Source organism: Leptonychotes weddellii, chromosome 12 (assembly GCF_054177405.1).
Source record: "Leptonychotes weddellii isolate Sample4059 chromosome 12, ASM5417740v2, whole genome shotgun sequence".
In the NCBI taxonomy this organism is placed as follows: Eukaryota; Metazoa; Chordata; class Mammalia; order Carnivora; family Phocidae; genus Leptonychotes; species Leptonychotes weddellii.
In genome coordinates this window covers 11,254,763-11,274,452 of record NC_138380.1, presented here as the reverse complement: position 1 = coordinate 11,274,452, position 19,690 = coordinate 11,254,763, and the positions used below count along the sequence as shown (strand labels likewise).

Genomic DNA, 19,690 nt, shown 5'->3' with positions numbered 1-19,690 from the left:
TTTTTTTTTTTTAAAGATTTTATTTATTTGAGAGAGAGAGAATGAGAGACAGCATGAGAGGGAAGAGGGCAGAGGGCAGAGGGAGAAGCAGACCCCCTGCTGAGCAGGGAGCCCGATGCAGGACTCGATCCTGGGACTCCAGGATCATGACCTGAGCCGAAGGCAGTCGCTTAACCAACTGAGCCACCCAGGTGCCCCTCCAGCTGATACTTTCTTATCAATCCAGTAATGAAAACAACCCTGGAAGGGGAAACATTTGTCGTATCACCAGCTTAGCCTTTTGTTGTTGGGTTAAGCCCCAGAAGTGGTGAGCTGGAAAGGGGGAATTTTCATTTAGCCTTTCCTGTTCCAATAAGCATTCAGGTCAGGAGAAAGGGGAGGGGATATTTGTATAATTTGCTTACAGCATGCTCAGGTAGGCCCTTGGTCTGAGATACTTTTTTTTGAATGGTCCTTGTGAAAATGTGTTCCAATTTCTCCATTTCTTTTTTTTTATTATTTTTTTATTTATTTTTTATTTTTTTTAAAGATTTTATTTATTTGACAGAGAGAGAATGAGAGAGAGAGCACATGAGAGGGGGGAGGGTCAGAGGGAGAAGCAGACTCCCTGCCGAGCAGGGAGCCCGATGCGGGACTCGATCCCGGGACTCCAGGATCATGACCTGAGCCGAAGGCAGTCGCTTAACCAACTGAGCCACCCAGGCGCCCTCAATTTCTCCATTTCTATTTTAATTCATAAGATATGTTACGTGCTTCTGTCTGCCATTTGGTGGTTATTTCTTTTTAAAGAATGTTGAATTTGTTTTGTGCATGACTATACATGCACCTCATTAGCTACCTTAGCATCTCTAGAATTCTAGTATAAAATACTCTTAAGAGAGTCAAAGCATGCATCACTGGTTTAAAAAAAAAATCTTTGAAAAAGGACTGAGTAAATGTGGATGTGAAAGTTACATGTTCGCTGTTGTTTTGAAAGTTCTAGTTTTTGTTTGCTTTTTTTCCCCTGATGCGATAGTTGAAAATATTTGGGTGAAAAACAGGTCCACTGATTGGCATGTTAAACTTTGAGACCATGCCATTGGGGACTTCTTGCAACTTTTGCATCCCTTGATTCCTGGGCTGTGTTTCTGACTCCTGACCGGAATTAGACAAGAGTCACTCTCAGAATGATGTGTACGATGCTTTTAAAACACACACACACACACACACACACACACACACTCTCTCTCTCTCTCTCTCTCTCTCTCCAAAGGCTCTTTAACTGTTTCTGTTCTCACAAGACTTCGCAATCCTGCTGTTTCCTTTCCCGCAGAATTTACATGTCTGCATTTGGGGCAGGTTCATTTATTCACGCATTAGTGCATTAATTCATCAGATACTTAAGTATCTTCTGAGTGTGCCAGACATAATCCTAGAGGCTGGGGGGCTCTAGGATTATAATATTTGGTGTCTGTTTTTGCAAGGCTTCCAGTCTCATCCCAAGACTGTCCTGCAAATCACTGATTGTCATGCCATATGGAAATTCCTCACAGGGGTGTATACAAAGTGATGGGGCCACAAAGAGAAGGATGTGACTGCCTGGGAGCTTCAGACAAGCTGCCCATTATCCTAAAGTTGCATTAGATAATTTCAGACTTTCCTTTTCTTAGCAGAATTTCTGCCTTCGTGGAAAAGAATTTTGCTCCTTCTCCAGGGATTTCACGACAGGTTTGAAATTCAAGAAATGGAGATACCTCTAGTATAAAAAGGATGTATTTCTCCCTCAAAGGTTGTATATCCACTGAGTTAGAATTAATAAATTTATTCCCTCAGGCCACATGAAAAATATTAAATACACTGTCCTCCCTCTACCACTGGAATATAAATAAGTTATATGAGGACTTATTACATCCTACTTAAGTTGCAGGTGTTTTGTCTGCTTTGTCTTGTTGTATCCCTAGCTCCGACTCCCTGTGTCTAGCACGTAGTAGGTGCTCAATAAATACTTGCCGAATGAATCAAGCATTATGACCTGAGAGGGGCCATATGTAGTGTTGCATTCTTCCTCTAGAGGAGCTAGATAATGAACTGCAAGCATCCCAAATGGTGAGAGCTGATTGTATTAGAAAGTAAACTCCTGGAGGCCCCAGAGTGTTAGCGTCTCCATTTCTATTCGTAGAACCCGATGACTCATTGTTCGACTTTCTGCACTTGCACAAAAGAAGGAAACCTGTGTTTCTCAGGCTTTCTTGTTCTACTCTAGCGAAGATGGTTGGGCTATTTTTTCTTCCTCTTGAGAACTTGTGTCAAAATTTTTTTTTCCTTTACAGCAAAGCAAGGACTCTATTTGAAAAAAATGCTGCCCCGATTTTACACTTATCTGGCATGGATGTGACTGTCGTTAAGGTAAGAACACTTCAGAGTGTTGATTTTATCTGAGCTACCACTCCTTATGACTTATCCTCTTCTCTTGACTTTGTAGCAGAAATCACTTATCACGTAAGAAGCTGGGAGCAGAGAGATCAACGTTGTGTCTTTGTTCTGATCGTTAATAAAAGTGGTTTTGTTTTTTTTTTCAAAGCATTGTCAGCTTTTCATTTTCAGAATAAGATTAGATGGAGGCATGAATTTGGTTCCTGTCATCTGAAAGCTAGGATGTGGAATCATTGTCTCTTGGAAGATGAAAGTAGTTATAGCTGTAAGAATTCTTTTCCTAAAAATAAAAATATTTCCACTTTGAGTAGTTAATTTCTTGGTAGCTCCACAGACAGGTAAACATTTTCTCTCTGGTGAGAAATTTTCAGTGGTAAAGCTTTAGAATTGGCAATATTTAGCTAAGAAAAAGGGACAAAAATAAGTTAGAAGGAATTGTGCTAGATAGAAGATGCCCTAAGACTCCACCTTGTTGACTTTTAAGTGGTATGTGTGTGGTGAGTACTCAGGTGTGTGCATTTGGTGAAAATCACTCTGTTGTCATGTTTGTAAGTCTGTGGTTTATTTTTAATATTACACACTTTCATGAAATCAGAGATGAAAAGGTAATTTAGTGCCGCTTACCATGAAACGTTGAACTCTTTTGTCCACCTGGTCTTCGATGTGGTCTTCCAGGTGTCTGTCTCCAGGGATGGGAGAAAGGGGAAGAGAACTGACATTGATGTGAGTGTTTGTAATGCACGTTAAACTCTATGTGTGAGAGAGCCCAGAATACTTACGTAAGAGATCTTCCTTGAATGTTCGAGTGAACTCCGATCAGACCATCTGGACCTGGAGCTGTCTTTGAGGGCAAAATGTTTTGTATATTAAATGTCTTTAATGGTTCTAGAAGTAGTCAAGTTCTGTTCTCGAATTAATTTTGGTAAGGCAATATCTTCAAGGAATTTGCTGCTTCCATCTAGGTTTCAATTTAATTGGTATCAAGTTAATAATTTCCAATTTTTAACTTGTAAGTTTCTGTAACATTTGTAATATTTTGTTTTAATTCTTCATTTATTTATTTGTGCCCTCTTATTTTTCTCTCAATAGTCTTGTGAGAGGTATGTCAATTAATCCTTGTCAAGAATCATTTTTTGGCTTGTTGATCCTCGTTTATGTTTGTTTCATGAATTTCTAGTCTGTTTTTACTATTTCCTTCATTCTACTTACTTTGGATTTTTTTCTGCTGTTCTGTTCTCACATTTTAACTTGGATGCTTATTTTTTACCCTTATCCTATGTATTGAAAGCTATAAATTTCCCTCTATTGCTCTGACTGCATCTTCTAAGTGTTGGTATATAGTATTTTCATTATCATTCATTTAAAAATATTTTCTAATTCCCATCATGATTTTTGTTTGACCTATGAGTTATTTAGACATGTTTTTAAATTTCCGAATATAAAGTTTTTCTAGTTATCTTTTTGTTATTGATTTCTTGCTTAATTGCATTATGGTCCACTAATGGCCTGGGGTGTGTTTTGTTTTCATTATCGGGTACCAGTTCTGCACACGTCCAGTAAGTCAAGTCTGTTCATTGTGTGGTTCTGGTCTTCTGTGTCCTTACTGATTTTTTCTTCTGCTTTAACTATATTGAGAGGGGGCTTTTGGAAATCTCCCACTGTTATTGGGGGTTTTTCTGTTTCCCTCTGTAGTTCATTTTTGCTTTTTATATCTTGAGATGATGTCAGTAGATGCTCTCAGGTTTCAAATGGCTTCATTTCCTCGCGTTTGGACCCTGTCCGAGAGCGATTCTTTTCAGCACCAGCACTGCCTCGGCCCCAGTCTGTCTGCCTTACCTAGTGTTCCTAGTGACTCTACTAGCTTACTTCTGGTTGGGTTTTGCTTGGTGTAATATTTTTATCCCTTTACTCTCAGCCTTTTTGTATCTTTATATTTTAGAGGCCTTATTGGTAAGGCATGAAAACAGTATTTAAAAGATCTAATCTTTTTTTGGCCTTTTTACTGGGTCACTGAATCCATTAACATTTTATTGTAATTATTGCTATATTTATTTCTATACGAGTTATCTACTGCTACATAACAAACTACCTTGACAACTGGTTCTCTGCTTCCGATTCTGTTGGTCAGCAGTCTGTTCAGAGCTGCCCTGTGCTGGCCACACCTGGGCCCCTCCATGGCATGGCTGAGCAGGGAAGGCCTGCCTCGCACATCGGTAGGTCGGGCCTGCTGTTGTCTGGCTCGTGTGGCCGCCAGCAGGCGTCTTCACATGGTAGCTGGGTTCTCTGAAGTAAATGATAGACATCATGTCATTTTACCCCTCGATACTTCAGTGTGCACTTAAAAAAAAAAATAAGGCTACTTTTCTACGTAACTTCAGTGTCATTATCATACCCAGCAAAAGTAACAATTCTCTAGTATCATGTTATGCTACCTATTGTCTTGATTCACTTTTCTTTATTTAATATCATTAGGCCACTTTTTTTTTTTTTAATCCTTGCTTTGTTGCTGCATTTGGAATTTTCTTCTTACCATCAGAGCCTCACGTAGGTTATCTGTATAAATGTTGTCTTTTAAATTATGGCCTATTAAATCTGTCAAAATATTTTTGAATTTTGGTTCTTTCATTTGTGTACTTATATTTATTAATATTTTTTGCTGGTATTTATTGACTCCCTCCTGTGAGCTAAACCCTGTTCTAGGTATTGGGGATACAGTCTGAACAAAATAAACTTTCCATGTCTGTCCCCAAAGAGCTTCTATTCGAAGTGGGAAAGGGAGAGATGCAGATAAAGAAACAGATACATAAACATGGTTTGTCAGATGGTGATGAGTGCCATGAAGAAAGTCAAGCTGAGTAAGGGGACCAGGAGTAATGGGGTGTTAGTTTAGTTCAGAAGGTGAAGGAAGACCGGTTTGAGGAGATGACTGTTCAGCAGAGACCTGAGGCAAATGATTGAGTACTGCAGATGCGGAAGGGAAAGAATCAGGGCTAAGGATATTGCATTGCATGGTCAGGACTTTGAAGCAGGAGTATACTCGGCATGTTTGAGGAGTAGTAAGAAGGCCAGCGTCTGTTTTGTAAAAGATTGTCATTTACATATTCAGTAAGTGGCCTTTCACCTCTGTTGATAGCACTGTATAGAAAAAGGCTCAGGGCACCTGGGTGGCTCAGTCCGTTAAGCATCTGGTGCTTGATTTCAGCTCAGGTCTTAATCTCAGAGTTGTGAGTTCAAGCCCCGAGTTCGGTTCCACTGTGGAGCCTACTTTAAAAAAAAAAAAAAAGGCTCAAGGGAAAGCCCTAAAGTAATGTCACTAGGAATCTACCTGCAATTTGATGTCACTCCACTGAGCTTCTCACTTGGAGCACAGACCTTCAGTTGGTAACTAACCTACTTGTATTCTAGCATATTATTTCCACATTTCTCCATCTTGTCCCCATGGATGTCATCAAATAGCTTACCAAGTGCCTTGCTGAAGAGCAGGTACAATGTCTGTCTGGTTTCCTTTATCTACTGATCCAGTTAATGTCAAAGAAGTTGAGGATAGTCTGAAATGCCTTGTTCTTAGCAAACCCATACTGATTCCCAGTGATTCCTTATTTTGGGGTACTCACAAGCCATTCTTTTAATAAGGATTGACATATATTCTTTTTTTAAAAAATTACTATTTGCATATGTGTAACCATGAAGCCAGCCATTTCATTTTTAGAATAAAAATGGAATAATTCCTCATAAAATTCATGGTGTTAGTTTAGGGACTTCCTTTTTCCTCTGTGTTATCTGTGCTCAGGTGCTTTAGCCCATCTGAAATTCACATCTTTAATTTTTGTCTATTAGTGTGTCTAGTACCGTGTCAATAGGAGAGAGGATGTTTCCTATGTTAGTATTAGCTGCATTATGCGTTCTAGAATTTAATGTTTGGTTTTAGAGGCAGTGGCTTAGATGATTCATTGAAGCCTGCATACATAGTGGAGAGGAAATACTCTCAGTAAAAATGGTGAGGTTTAGTACTGTTTGTCACTATTCTGAGTCACACCGGTACTTTATTGTATAATCATAGCAGAACCCAACCTTTCACTTAAGTACAGTACCGGTCACCAACAGTTACTTGCTAGTTGCTTTATGTACCGCTTTACAACAGCACCATGGGGAAGCTATTATTACCCCAACCCCAATACACATAATTTCATTGGTAAGGCAGTTAAGGTCCTTAGAGTTTAAGGCCACTCAGCTGAAAAGTAGCAGAGCTGGGGTTTAATATGGGTCTCTTGGGCTCCCAAATCTGTGCTCTTTTCATTACATCCGTGGCTCTCTATTTGGGTATACACTTGACTTCCTGCTTTCAGGTGAAAGGTGCCGGGTAAATGGTGTAATAGATTCTGCACTGGCCTGGAAATGAGTCCTTTGACTAGCTAACTGTATAACTTTGAGACAGATCACTGGGCTTGGGTTTTATTTTTAAGGGAAGGTTAAAGATGGTTTCTGAGGTCCCTTCCAACTCTAAACAGTGCAAAACTGTATACAGGATTGCTTTGATAGCTGTTGAATTTTTCGTGTCTATCAATTATGTAGAATTTGAGGAAAGACTCTGTCAAACTTTAAAGAAAATGTCCCATATTTTTAAATCTTTGATTTTTATGGCCCTAGGATGGGAAATTTACCAAAGACTTCTTTTGTATTTCAGACCGATTATGAGGGCCAAGCCAAGAAACTCCTGGAACTGATGGAAAACACAGATGTGATCATCGTTGCGGGAGGAGATGGGACATTGCAGGAGGTATGGCTGTTTTTCTTTTCAAAACCATTTTGAAGGTGAATAAAATGGAAATTAGATCTTAGAGCAATGGCATAAAGTGGTTATAATTTAAGGAAATTCTTTGTAATTTATTTTTTTAGGATTCCTACTCCCTGAAACAGGTGTAGCGTTATATTTCTGTCATGCACTTTTATTCTGTTGTTTTGTATAAACTTTATACCCAGCATATAGGATTTTTGTTTTGTCAAATTTAAGTAGGATAAAATTGAATAAATAAGGAGAAGAAATGGTGGTGGGTTTGATAAGCTTTTTACATTTTGGAAACTGATGGAGTAGCCTGTGTGTTAGGGAGTTAGGGAATCAGTTTTAATTATGAGGGATGGTTCTTATAAAATAAACTTAGATCCCCTTTTGAAAAAATGCTGTTCTCACATCATTTCCATCGCATGGAATGTTCTCTCCTAGTAGTACAGTTTGAGGCAGGATCTACAAGTTCAGGTGTATGTATCTGCCTTTGTTTTAAAATTTCATGTCCTTAATGCTTACTCTGGTCCAGTAAGGACAGTAAGTACATTGTCCTAGAAGTGCTCTTCCTTTCGAGGGCAACAGACTGGAACCTTCATTACGTATTGGAAGCCCCTGAAGAGCCCCGTGCAGGGGCCCCTCCTACTGCTCAGTCCTTCCATCCTGTGGGCCATAATTCACAGCTGGGCCTCATTTCTGATGGCCTTTTTGCCTCCATTTGGCGGTTTCCTCAGTGTGGAGGGATCCGGAGGTAACAGCAGACAGAGCAGTGTCCTATGTTTGACTTAGCAGTTATGTGAGCCTTAGTAAGCTGCTTTTAGAAAGACTGTGCTAATGATCCTGGAATTGTTTTAATGGCTTTTTAATGAAGTGTGAAGAATACTGATAGCATGCCAACAAAGAATGAAGTAGACCTCATGACGGCCCCATGTAACCCTGAAATTCACTGAGGCAGGAGGTGAAGGGAGATTGGCATCCGTCCTTACTTTACAAAATGTTTTTAAGAAATAGACCAAATTGTGTATTTGGTATAATCTCAGTCATATACAAATATGCAGTGAATAAAAAAAGGATTGGGGGGAAATATGCCAAAATGTAAGCAACTGATCCATGATGGTTATCCAGCATGATGGGATGATGAGAAAGCATTTCCTTCTTCAGGTATTTTTCACCACTAATACAAGGCATGGATATCATATTTTATTTTATTTTATTTATTTATTTTTTTTTTAAAGATTTTATTTATTTATTTGACAGAGAGAGACACAGCAAGAGAGGGAACACAAGCAGGGGGAGTAGGAGAGGGAGAAGCAGGCTTCCCGCTGAGCAGGGAGCCCGATACGGGGCTCGATCCCAGGACCCTGGGATCATGACCTGAGCCGAAGGCAGACGCTTAATGACTGAGCCACCCAGGAGCCCCCATGGATATCATTTTTTAAAAATAAAAAACCATCACATACAAATTGAAATTAAAAAATATCTTTTAAAAGAGGAGCTACAGTTACCCTTGTCTTCATAAATCTTTGTTGAGCACAGACTTCTCTGCAAGTAGCAAAGTGTGACTTTTGTTCCTGTGTGGCTATGTGTAGTAGAACCCAGGCTCCTCTGTATGATTGCTGTGTGGCTCACATTTGTATCCAGTTTAGAGAATGCAGAACAATTTTGCTAATATAATGTGGAGGTTTTGTAATTATTTCACCTTAGCCTTTATTGGACTATTGATCTTAGGTCAAGAATCAAATCTAATTTTGCTCCGATCCCCCTGCAGAACACTGTATGTTCGAAGAGCCAGTACATCTTTTGACGTAGTCTCTAAGAAGAGAACAGACACAAGTTTGTGATCCGTGAAAACTGAATCCAATTCTTGTTTGATAAGGGAGCCTACACGTTGTTTATAATAATTTTTTTTAACGTTTGTAGGTTATTACTGGAGTTCTTCGAAGAGCAGATGAGGTGAGCTTTCAAGAGTGATTGCGTTTTAGCTTTTACATTTCCGTGCTTTTTATCTCCTTTTACCTTTTTTCGCCATTTTATAACTTAAGGTGGGCACAAATTGTGCTTCTTTGGGTTTTAGCAAATAAAGTACTGCTGCCTGTGTCCTGGAACACTTTGATTAATCTGCGGCGGACTCCTCTGTTTTAGTGTGCCAGAGCGCCCGAGAGCTTTTACCAGAAAAACTATTGTTTGAAATATAAATTTTTCCCATGGAAACTTCTCTTCACAGAATTCCTTCATAAATAAATGATGGTATAATCATATCCTGGAAGCCATGTAGCAGTAAGAATGAATGACTTAGATCTATAAATATCTATAGATATTTATAGATTTAGAGACATATAGATATATAAATATCTATAAACATGATTAAGTCTAAAAAATACTGAATATAAAAGGCAGGTTGCCAAAGTATGTTATGCAATTCAGAAAGCAACACTGCATACTGTTAATGGATGTGTAAATATGTTGTAAAAGAATAATAACGTGGCGGGAAAGGTACCACAGCATCAGCAGGATAGTGGTTTCCTCTGGGGAAGGGTGCGGGGAGAGGGAGGCATGACTGCTACTTGAACTTGCTTGTCCTCTTTGCCTTCTTTACACTCGAGATAGTTTATAAAACGCTGTCAATAGTTACTGTACAAATGTTAGATATTTCTGGTTTATCCACAACTTTTTTGAATAGTGTGACAACAAAATGCAGTCTCTGTCACAATAGCACATTTATCTAATATCTTTAAGACCCTCCTTTTTGTAACCAAATTTCTTTCAACAGTTGCTGTTAATGAGTACCCACATATTTCTTCCAAATTCGCAGAGTCCTCTTGTTTTCGAGGCCTGCCTCATTCTAGAAACCGCTCACTTAGCGTTATCCGATTGCTGGTCTAGCCTAGGGCAGGGAGAGATGGGGTGGTGCACTGAGGGTCAGTTACTTTGTCATAGTGAACATGTGTGTGTCTCTCTGTTCAGTCTGATTCTCTGACCATAACCGTAAAAACTTTCCTCTTCTTTTTTCCCCTTAGGCTTCCTTCAGTAAAATTCCCATTGGATTTATCCCACTGGGACAGACCAGTAGTTTGAGTCCTACCCTCTTTGCCGAAAGTGGAAACAAAGTCCAGTAGGTTGTCAATGTGGGGTAGTGGCATTTGTGGGTGAGTGAGCCTGGGAATGGACAGTTCACATGTGGGTGATAAGAATTTTTTGTTTGTTTTTAGTTTGGATAGCATGGAACTTCAAATCATTAAGAGGAGGACCTAGATCAAAGTACAACCTTTCAGTTCATTGGGAGTTTCCCTGTTGGGTTCTGGGGCCCTGCTGCTCTGGTATCCAGTGCCCAGGTCAGGTGTAGAGATGAATACTGATGTCCTTCTGTCAGTTTTGAAGATAGCATCCCCTATCCGAACTATCTTTGTGCCTTTATTTTGTAAGATGCTCTAGTGAAGTCAGATTTGCATTGATCGTTTTTTTGCTTTAAAAATACATGATGACAAATAGCAAGTCCCTTGTGAAAACTGAACCGCTAGCCTTGACTTCATTATCTTGCTAATATAAGTAACTAGAACAGCAAAATAATAGTCTCATCCTTTGGGGAATGCCGAAAGTGGAAGGCAGGATGGATAAAGCAGTTGGGAAAGCATTGTAGCCCTAGCATCTAAATTAAATTGCTGTGAGTCTGTCTTCAGGAGTCAGGCAGGTTGTTGTTATCACTCTTTTCTCTTGAAAGCGTTATGTAAACAAAGCTGTAGTCTTTCAAGAAGATAGGAATCTTGAATTTGAGTCCTGGCTTTGACAGTGATAAATAGTATAATCGAGCAAATTGTTTGCAGGCTGTCATTGTCAGTTGCCTGATCTTTCATGTAAGCTTTGTGACACAGTTGCGAGAGGTCAATAAAGAAATACTTGTTGAATGTATTAATTAAAATCTTCTTACAACATTTCTGGTTATATAACCTTCTAGAATCATAACAATAGTAATACTCAGGTGATTTTCTGTTTTTTTTTTCCTGCTTTGGGATTTTGATTAGGTTGGTTTTTGTGAATTTATTTTTGCTGTTAGAATTTTAGGAGTCATTTTATATCTTTTAACAATTCTCTGTCTCTATATATCATAAAAGCCTTGGTCCATATGTCATACGCAAGGCCCAACCATAGGCCCGTATATCAGGCCTTCGTCAAAACGTCTCCTGCTTCAAGCCTTAATTTAATGGGGACATTCAGCTCTTCACCAGTCATCCTGAAGCCTCAGGTGGCATTTCAGTTTGCCAGACTCTTTATTCTTAGTTTAGAATTTCTGAGGGGCGATGGATATAACAAATAATGAATTATTCAAGCATTTTTGCTTATCTGAGATAAATTCTATCTGGTTTGAGTCTTGGTTACCTTAGAGAGTTAGTCTTTCCCTTTGTGTCAATATAGATTATTTGAACTGCTTTGCCAACATTCCCAAATATGTCAGCGATCCACAGGGAGACCATGTTCCTTGGAGAACGCCTTGCCTGTCCCAAAGCCAAGTTATGGGCAGCATGGCCACCCTCAAGGTCTTAGTTTCTTGCAGATCTTCAGTTTTTTGGGAGCTGATTTTTCCTGGGTTCAACTAATGTTGCTGCTTCTATTTATAATTTAAAGATTTATAAAACTTAATTTATAAGCATGCCCCAGTGCTCTGAGATAATTAAATAAATCTGCCCTGGGTTCAGAATTTTGTAGACCTCTCAACATGGCAGATGCCTAAGGCCATTTAAAAGAACAAGGCTTTGCTTTTGCACTGCTGTCAAGATTTGTTGTACCATAATTACTACAGGAGAATAAGGAATCTTGCATTTGGAATGTTGCAGGTAAATAATTCTAAAAAATAGCTGTTTGGTGCTACAGTGCTGCTTTAGCTAGAACTTTCAGTTACTGCTGGCGAATGATAAATTTGTGGTTGTATTTTAGCTGGGTGCTGCCAGATAATTTTGGAAAAAAATTAATATTAAAAGGCTTTTTCAGTTGCAGCGTTTGTTTTTTTTTTAAGGTCAGTCTCTCAAAAGCACTTCCTAAGCCTCTCAATGTGCTCGGTACTACTCAGAGTAAGTACAGAGCTTTTGGATCCTTTCTAATAGCTTCCTTCAGAATTAATGTATTCCTATCAGATTAATCTAAACTTGTGATCATGCTTCTTGCTTTCTCCTAAATTGAATCTCATTTTCTGCTACCTGCTTCCCAGATAGCATCTGTATTGGAGGGAAAAAATGGGATAAAGACGTGTTGATAGGGAAATATGGGAAAGTAAAATAGGCTGTTTCTTTACTTTGATTTTGCTTACTAGGGAGCCCAGAATGTAATCTAAATGTTTGGGTTAATGTGTATATTTTGGGTATCTTAAAGGGTCTTAAATTATACCTAACTTTGCTAGAAGTTAGCAGGACGATTCAAGTGGATAGTGATTCCTGACTTAGATGTTTACATTTTAAACCTGGTCCCACTGTTAGCTGTGGGCTTGCCCTTTGGGAACCCATGGCTATTCCTCTGGTATGTCCGCGGCAGCCTCACTGGGTGAGAGAGCACACCCTTGGAGTGAGACCTGCAGTTGAATTTCGTTTTGCCACAAACTTGCTCTGTCATCTTGAGAATTTTATTGAATCTCTCTGAGCGTCAGTTTCTTCACCTGCCTTTATCAAATGCCCAACAACAGTACTTACTTCAGAAGATTGTTAACAAGTTAAAATAAGGACCAGTTAGGTAAACGGATAATTACGAGTTGGTAACTTATTGGATATGTTGAAGACTTTATGCATATTTATTGATAATTTAGGATGGAAAACGGTTAATAAAAAATAGGATAGCTGTACAGTTACTGAGACCAATTCTATAATTAAAACAGTATAAGCAAATTGAAGAGAACATTCTCTTCTCTTGCTGTTTCACCTAAGGCAAAACATTTTTAAAGGAAAACGCATTTTATAGATATTCCAGTCAGTTACTATGGAAAGGTGATTTTTTTTCTACCAAATTGACATTAACCAGAACTGTACAGTGAAGAATAGATTAGGAGACGCCATATTAGAAGAGAAACTACACTTTTTTGAATGGAGATTATAGTAATTTCTAAGTGACTCCATTCTTATAGTTGTACTTAAACGCTAGACACAATAAATCTTTAACTTTATTAGTAATTACTGTATTTTTCTAAAATACAACAACAATAAAGGCAATGTAGTACTAACATTGCTAAGCTTTTACAAAAAAATACTTTGGGATAAATCTAACAAAATACAAGATTTTTGTATTTTGTTATGCTGATATGCTGAAAACTATAGAACATAGAGAAACCAAGAAAACAAATAAATGGAGAGATATCTGTGTTCATGGACTTTAAGACTCAATATTTAGATGTCTGTTATCCAAATGATTTCTAAATTCAACACAATCTCAATCAGAATTGCAGAAGACCTTTTATAGATGTTGACATGTAGATTTTGAAATTTATATGGAAAAATAAAGGAACTAGAAAACCCAGAATAACTTTGAAAAAGAGTAACAAAGTTTAAGGACTTACTGTATCTGATTCCAAGACTTATTTTCTAAAGCTACAGTAATCAAGATAGTGTAGTGTTAGCAAAAGAAGAAATGAGTAGATCAATAGAAGAAAATGTCCAGAATTAGGCCCACGCATATGTAGAGACTTGATTTTTTTTGACAAAGGTGCTAGGCAAGTCAGTGGAATTTTTCCAGCAATTGGTGCTGCAACAGTTAGCTAAGCACATGCAAGAAAATGAACCATAACCCATCTCTCATACAATATGTAAAAATAAACATGAAATTGATCATGACGTAGATGTAAAACCTAAAACTGTAAAAATTTCTGGAGAAAAATCTTTGTGACTTGGAGATAGGCAATGATTTTTTTTAAAGATTTTATTAATTTATTAGAGCATGCAAGAGAGAGCACAAGCAGGGGGAGAGGGAGAAGCAGGCTCTCCGATGAGCAGGGAGCCCCATGTGGGGCTCAATCCCAGGACCCTGGGATCATGACCTGAGCTGAAGGCAGACTCTTAATGACTGAGCCACCCAGGCGCCTCAGGGCAATGATTTCTTAGGACACAAAAAGCAGAAACCATAAAAACAACAAGAAATAATTTCAGCTTCAGCAAAATTTAAAACATTTGTTCTTTGAAGAGTATTATTATTATTTTTTTTTTCTTAAGATTCTATTTATTTGAGAGGGAGAGACAGAGACTGCTCAAGAGAGAACACAAGCAGAGTGGAGGGGCAAAGGGAGAGGGAGAAGCAGGCTTCCCGTTGATCAGGGAGCCCAAAGACAGTGGGCTCGATCCCAGGACCCTGGGATCATGACCTGAGCTGAAGGCAGATGCTTAACGGACTGAGCCACCCAGGCGCCCCTGAAAAGCATTGTTAAGGAAATGAAAAGACAAGCTGCAGACTGGGAAAAAATATTTGCAAGGTACCTATCTGGTAAAGGACCAATGTCCATAGTATACAAATAACTCTCACAACTCAGTAATAAGAAAACAAACAGTCAAATAATAGAAGGGCAAAATATTTGAACAGACCCTTCACCAAAGACATGGATGGCAAATAAGCCCATGAAAAAATATTCATCATTAGTTGTTAGGGAAGTGCAAATTAAATCCACTATGAGATGTGTCTATTAGAATGGCTTAAACAAACCAGACAGAAACCTTATGTCATCAAGTACTGGCAAATACACGAAGCAATTGAAACTCTCATATTGCTGGTGGAAATGCAAAATGGTATAGCCACTATGGAAAAGAGTTTGGCAGTTTCTTTTAAAATTAAATCTATGAGCAGCAATCATACTGCTAGGTATTTACCCAAAAGAAATTAGGACCTATGTCCATACAAAAATGTGTACATGAAAGTCACATCATTTGTAACTGCCAAAAACTGGGAATGGTGCCAATGTCCATCAGCTGGTGAATGGATAAACTGTGGTATGTCCATACAATGGAATACAAGTCTACAATAAAAAGAAACAATCTTTAAATCCATTCAGCAGCATGAATGAATCTCACACTCATGCTAGGAGTTTTAAAAAGCTAAACTGTTAAGGCTTCATACTTTTGGTTTCAATTTATATGACATTCTGAAAAACAGAAAACAGTAGTTGGCCAGGAGCTTATGGTGGGGTGAGTGAGTTGGCCACAAAGGGCCATGAAGGAACTTTCTGAGATGTCATAAATGTTCTATATCTTGGTCATGGTGATGGTTACATGACTGAAGGTATTTGTCAAAAATTGTAGAACAGTTTACCTAAAAGGATGAAATCTGCTATGTGTAAATTATATCTTAACCAATCTAATTTAAAAAAAAAAAGTTAAAGTATTAAACTAATTCTTTCAAACATAGATAACTCTACTTGTGTGAATAAGTGCTAGGGAGGAGCTCTTAGTTCCTCAATTTGGTTGACATTGACAGGGTCGTTCCTTGGCCACTCTTTCTCATTGTTCATTTCGATTATCTACTGACCCTTGACCCTTGTAATCCACCCTTGAAGTTCATTCATTTGGGACAATTTGAGTATCAGTAAGGCTAATAACTATAATGCATTGAAACATAATCAAATATATTTAAAATTATTTATGAGTTCATAATGATACTCGGAAATAAAGGTGAAAAACTCATTGGGTCCTTTTTAGAGGATACTGGGATATCTGCTTATTACTTTGAAAATTGGTGAAGTTAAAAAATCAGATATTTCTCGTATGACCTCTATTTTATGGTACCTAAATCATTGATGAGGGAAAGTTTCTCTTTGTGGACCAGATAATAAATTAGAAGGAATAATAGGATTAAAAGATCACCATTTTGCAACTCTGTTAACTAATCTAGCTATTGATTACCAATGGGGGCTACTATTACACACACAAAAAAGGCAAACAGATTTTATGTACTTACTGATAGAAGTACACACCACTACCTCTGGAGTATGTTTGCCAAACACACCAAGCTGAATCAGATAGAGATTTTTAGGAAATGCAGGGAATATGGACACATGTTAATACCATGGGAATGCAATCAGTAAAATCCAGCCCCTCAGCAACACAGTAAGACAACCCATTTTTTAACAAGTAGGGAAAGAAAAGGAGAGGGAATCTATAGATCAGAGAAGACTTGACATATAAGCCCATTGCAGTGTGTTAGATCCAGATTTGAACAAAGAAACTGAAAAAAATTGAGTTAATTGGGGAAATTTCAACATTGACTAAATGTTTGTTGATGGAAAGGAGTTATTTAAAAGTTTTAGATAGGATAATGACATTTTGTTTTTTTTTTTAAAAAGTCTTTTAGGAATAAAGGAATATGTCTTTTAGAGATACATAAAGGAGTATCTATGGATAAAGTGTTAATGCTGTCTGGGATTTCCTTTGCTACAGACTGGAGAAGTGAGTGAGAGTATTAAAAAAATAAGATCAGCTCTGCATTGATACTTGTGGAGGCTGGATGAGGAATACACAGGAATTCATGATACTATTCTCTCTGCGTTTTTATATGCTTGGAATTTTATAGAATAAAATCATTTATTCATCAAATACTGATTGCCTATTCTATACCATGCTCTGTGCTGGGTGTTAGGTTTTATATTGGTCAGTAATGGATGTAAATTATTACTAACCCTGTGGAACTTTCAGTCTCCAGCAAGAGGCAGATAATAAAGATGTAAATAACAAGTGTGTATTATAAATTGTGATCTATGATGAAGGAAAATGAATACAGTTCAGTGCTAGAGAATTACAGAGAAGGCCTACAGGCTGGTTAGGGTAGATGGTGACATTTCAGCCAAGATCTGAAGGATGAGAATAGCCAGCCAAGCAAAGAGACAGTGGGTAAGTGACAGGAGGGGTGGACAGGCTGGGCAAGGAGAGTGTTTGAAGTGGGTTGACTCATTCTTTCTGCTGCAAGAGCAAATACTGTCTGGCCACTTGTTGATTTAATATTTCTTTGACTGTCTGTTGTAATTTAATGTGTGTCTGACCTGGGATCTCATTAGAGCTTGAACCCTAGAATTGCTTTTAAGCCTAGCATAGTTTCACATGCCCTGAACAGTTGTCGATGGTACTAGCCTTTCTTACTTATAGACTTTTCAACTGACGATCAGATTGTAGATAGGAACGGTGTTGTGTCTATGAACAAAAGAATCAGCCATTAAAATTACATCCTTGTAATCCTGGTAAGTTAGAGAAATAGGTCTTGGGTTCCAGATCATATTTTGCTGAGATAGCTCAAATCCTATCTTTTAGTTACCCTTTAGATTATTAGAGTCAAAAGAAATAATATTTTTTCAAGTGCTTGAATTTCTTTGAATGAATGAAAGATGCTGTTAATATTAAGTATCATATTTTCCAGTGATAAGACACATAGTAGAGATTCAATAAATGTGATGTAAACAAATGATTGGCGCCTTGTATAAACTTCTCTTTGCCAAAGGCTTCCACTGTATTTTTATCAGTAACTCTTTTATATTCATTTGTTGTGCTATCTTGGAGTATTTTGAAGGAATAGGTCTTTTTCCTGACCTGTTAGTACTCTGGGCAGGAGTGTGTGTATGTGGGTGTGAGTGTGGGTATGGGTGTGGTGGGGGAGGGGTTGCTTGTTTTCCACACATGATCATTTCCTCCCTTTGTCTTTTTAGACATATTACAGATGCTACACTTGCCATTGTGAAAGGAGAGACTGTTCCACTTGATGTCTTGCAGATCAAGGTAGAGTCTTTTCTTCAGAATTGGACAAAATTACCAAAGTAATGCACGCATACGTGGTAAAGAAAATATGATGTAGCGGTTCAAATGGAGTTACACTGAAAATAGTATCCTTTCCTATCCCAAGCATAACTCTCAGAGAAAAAGAATTTTACCTGTTTATTCTAGTTGTTATCACTAGTTAATATGCTTATGATGCTACTTTTTAAAATTGTGTTAAAGAACCCCACAAAACCTAAAGGCTGCCATCATAACCATCTTCAGGTGTACAGTTGATCATTATTGTTTAGTCTATGAAATTGCTTTTTGATTTATCAGTTTTAGATTCTATCTCTTGACCTCTTGGTTATAAGTAAGAATTCCTCTAGATCTCCTCTCAGTATAGTGTCACTATTTTTAGTTCCTCCAACGATTACCTTTGGACCACATAATTTCTCTGTCTCCCACGGTGGTTTGGAATATTAAAAGAGCTAGTAATATAAAGCCCTTGGGACAGTGACTGGTTTCACCTTAACCTGCACGTGGTGGTCACCTCTTGCTCTCATGCTCTGCCAGAGGTGAAACCTTTCTCCTGTCCCATCCGTCCATCAGAGGGGCTTGTCTTTGGAATTCAGGTTACTTGGCTGTCTTGCAGTCTCAGCTCGTTCTCTGGTGGGCTTAAGAAAAATTATGATTTTGTAGGTTATCTGGGTTTTTCTCATTTTTGGGGTGGGGATAATGTTCTTTGTAGCATCCTACATCCTGGATGGGAGCAGAACTTCCCATTTTTCTATTGGGTTGTCTAACATTTTTTTGATTTGTAGATGAACTCATGAATTGTTTTAAAAAAAATATTTGCTGGTTACGCCCACTGAAAAGGCTTAGAAGCAATGACACCCCACAGTAATGGGCATACCTGGCACTCGGATTTTGGTCTCTAAATACTGTTCCCTAATAAAAGTTACCAGGACCCTCTGAAGAGATAGCTTTCAGAGGCAAGGCAAGAACAAAGCCAAGAGCTACTCAAAAACTAATGGAGATAACCTGAAAAGACATAGGAGCTAGCCTGATGGTATCCACCTGGCCAACTGTGGGACAGTTTGAACATCAGAAAGAATAATAATGCTAATGGATTATAATGCAGTAAATAAAAATAATCTATGAGCCTACAGTTTAAGAGAATTTCCAGCTTGTAAATGTAGAAGGAATGATGGTTATTATTTTGCAATCACTAATGAAATAATTGATTCAGATAGAGATCATCAGAGGATGCTAAAACCATTGGATAGAAGATTGTTAGGGAACATATATCGACACAGTCTTAAAGCATCACAGGTTACTAAATGATTACATAGGGGAAGATGTACCTGTACAGTAGAGAGACCCAGCATACACCACCTTAACCGAGTGATCAAACCTAGCATCACCAATAATGGGATAGACGGACAATATCTGCCTCCTCATGTGATCTATTGAGAACGATACAACATCACCTATGGAGTTTCTTGCCCAAAAGGTCCACTTCTCTGAATCTAACTGAAACTAATAATGAGAAAAAAGTCTATCAAATCCAATTGTGGGACATTCTATAAACAACCATTGGTCTGGCCTCTTCAAAAATATCAATGTCCTGGATGCCTGGGTGGCTCAATCGTTAAGCGTCTGCCTTCGGCTCAGGTCATGATCCCAGGATCCTGGGATCAAGTCCTGCATCGGGCTCCCTGCTCGGCAGGAAGCCTGCATCTCCCTCTCCCACTCCCCCTGCTTGTGTTCCTGCTCTCGCTATCTCTCTCTCTGTCAAATA

General features: G+C 38.3%; 1 protein-coding gene across 3 annotated transcripts in view; it reads left to right on the top strand.

The window, feature by feature from the left end:
• The window catches only part of AGK (acylglycerol kinase), a 77,782-nt gene that overhangs the window by 37,383 nt on the left and 20,709 nt on the right, over positions 1-19,690 (top strand). For all 3 annotated transcript variants that reach the window (XM_081799978.1, XM_081799980.1, XM_081799979.1), the window contains 5 exons: positions 2,310-2,385; positions 7,097-7,189; positions 9,113-9,145; positions 10,210-10,304; positions 17,841-17,910. In XM_081799978.1, the coding sequence (XP_081656104.1) occupies positions 2,310-2,385; positions 7,097-7,189; positions 9,113-9,145; positions 10,210-10,304; positions 17,841-17,910 (367 nt within the window). The remainder of the gene's footprint in view (positions 1-2,309; positions 2,386-7,096; positions 7,190-9,112; positions 9,146-10,209; positions 10,305-17,840; positions 17,911-19,690) is intronic.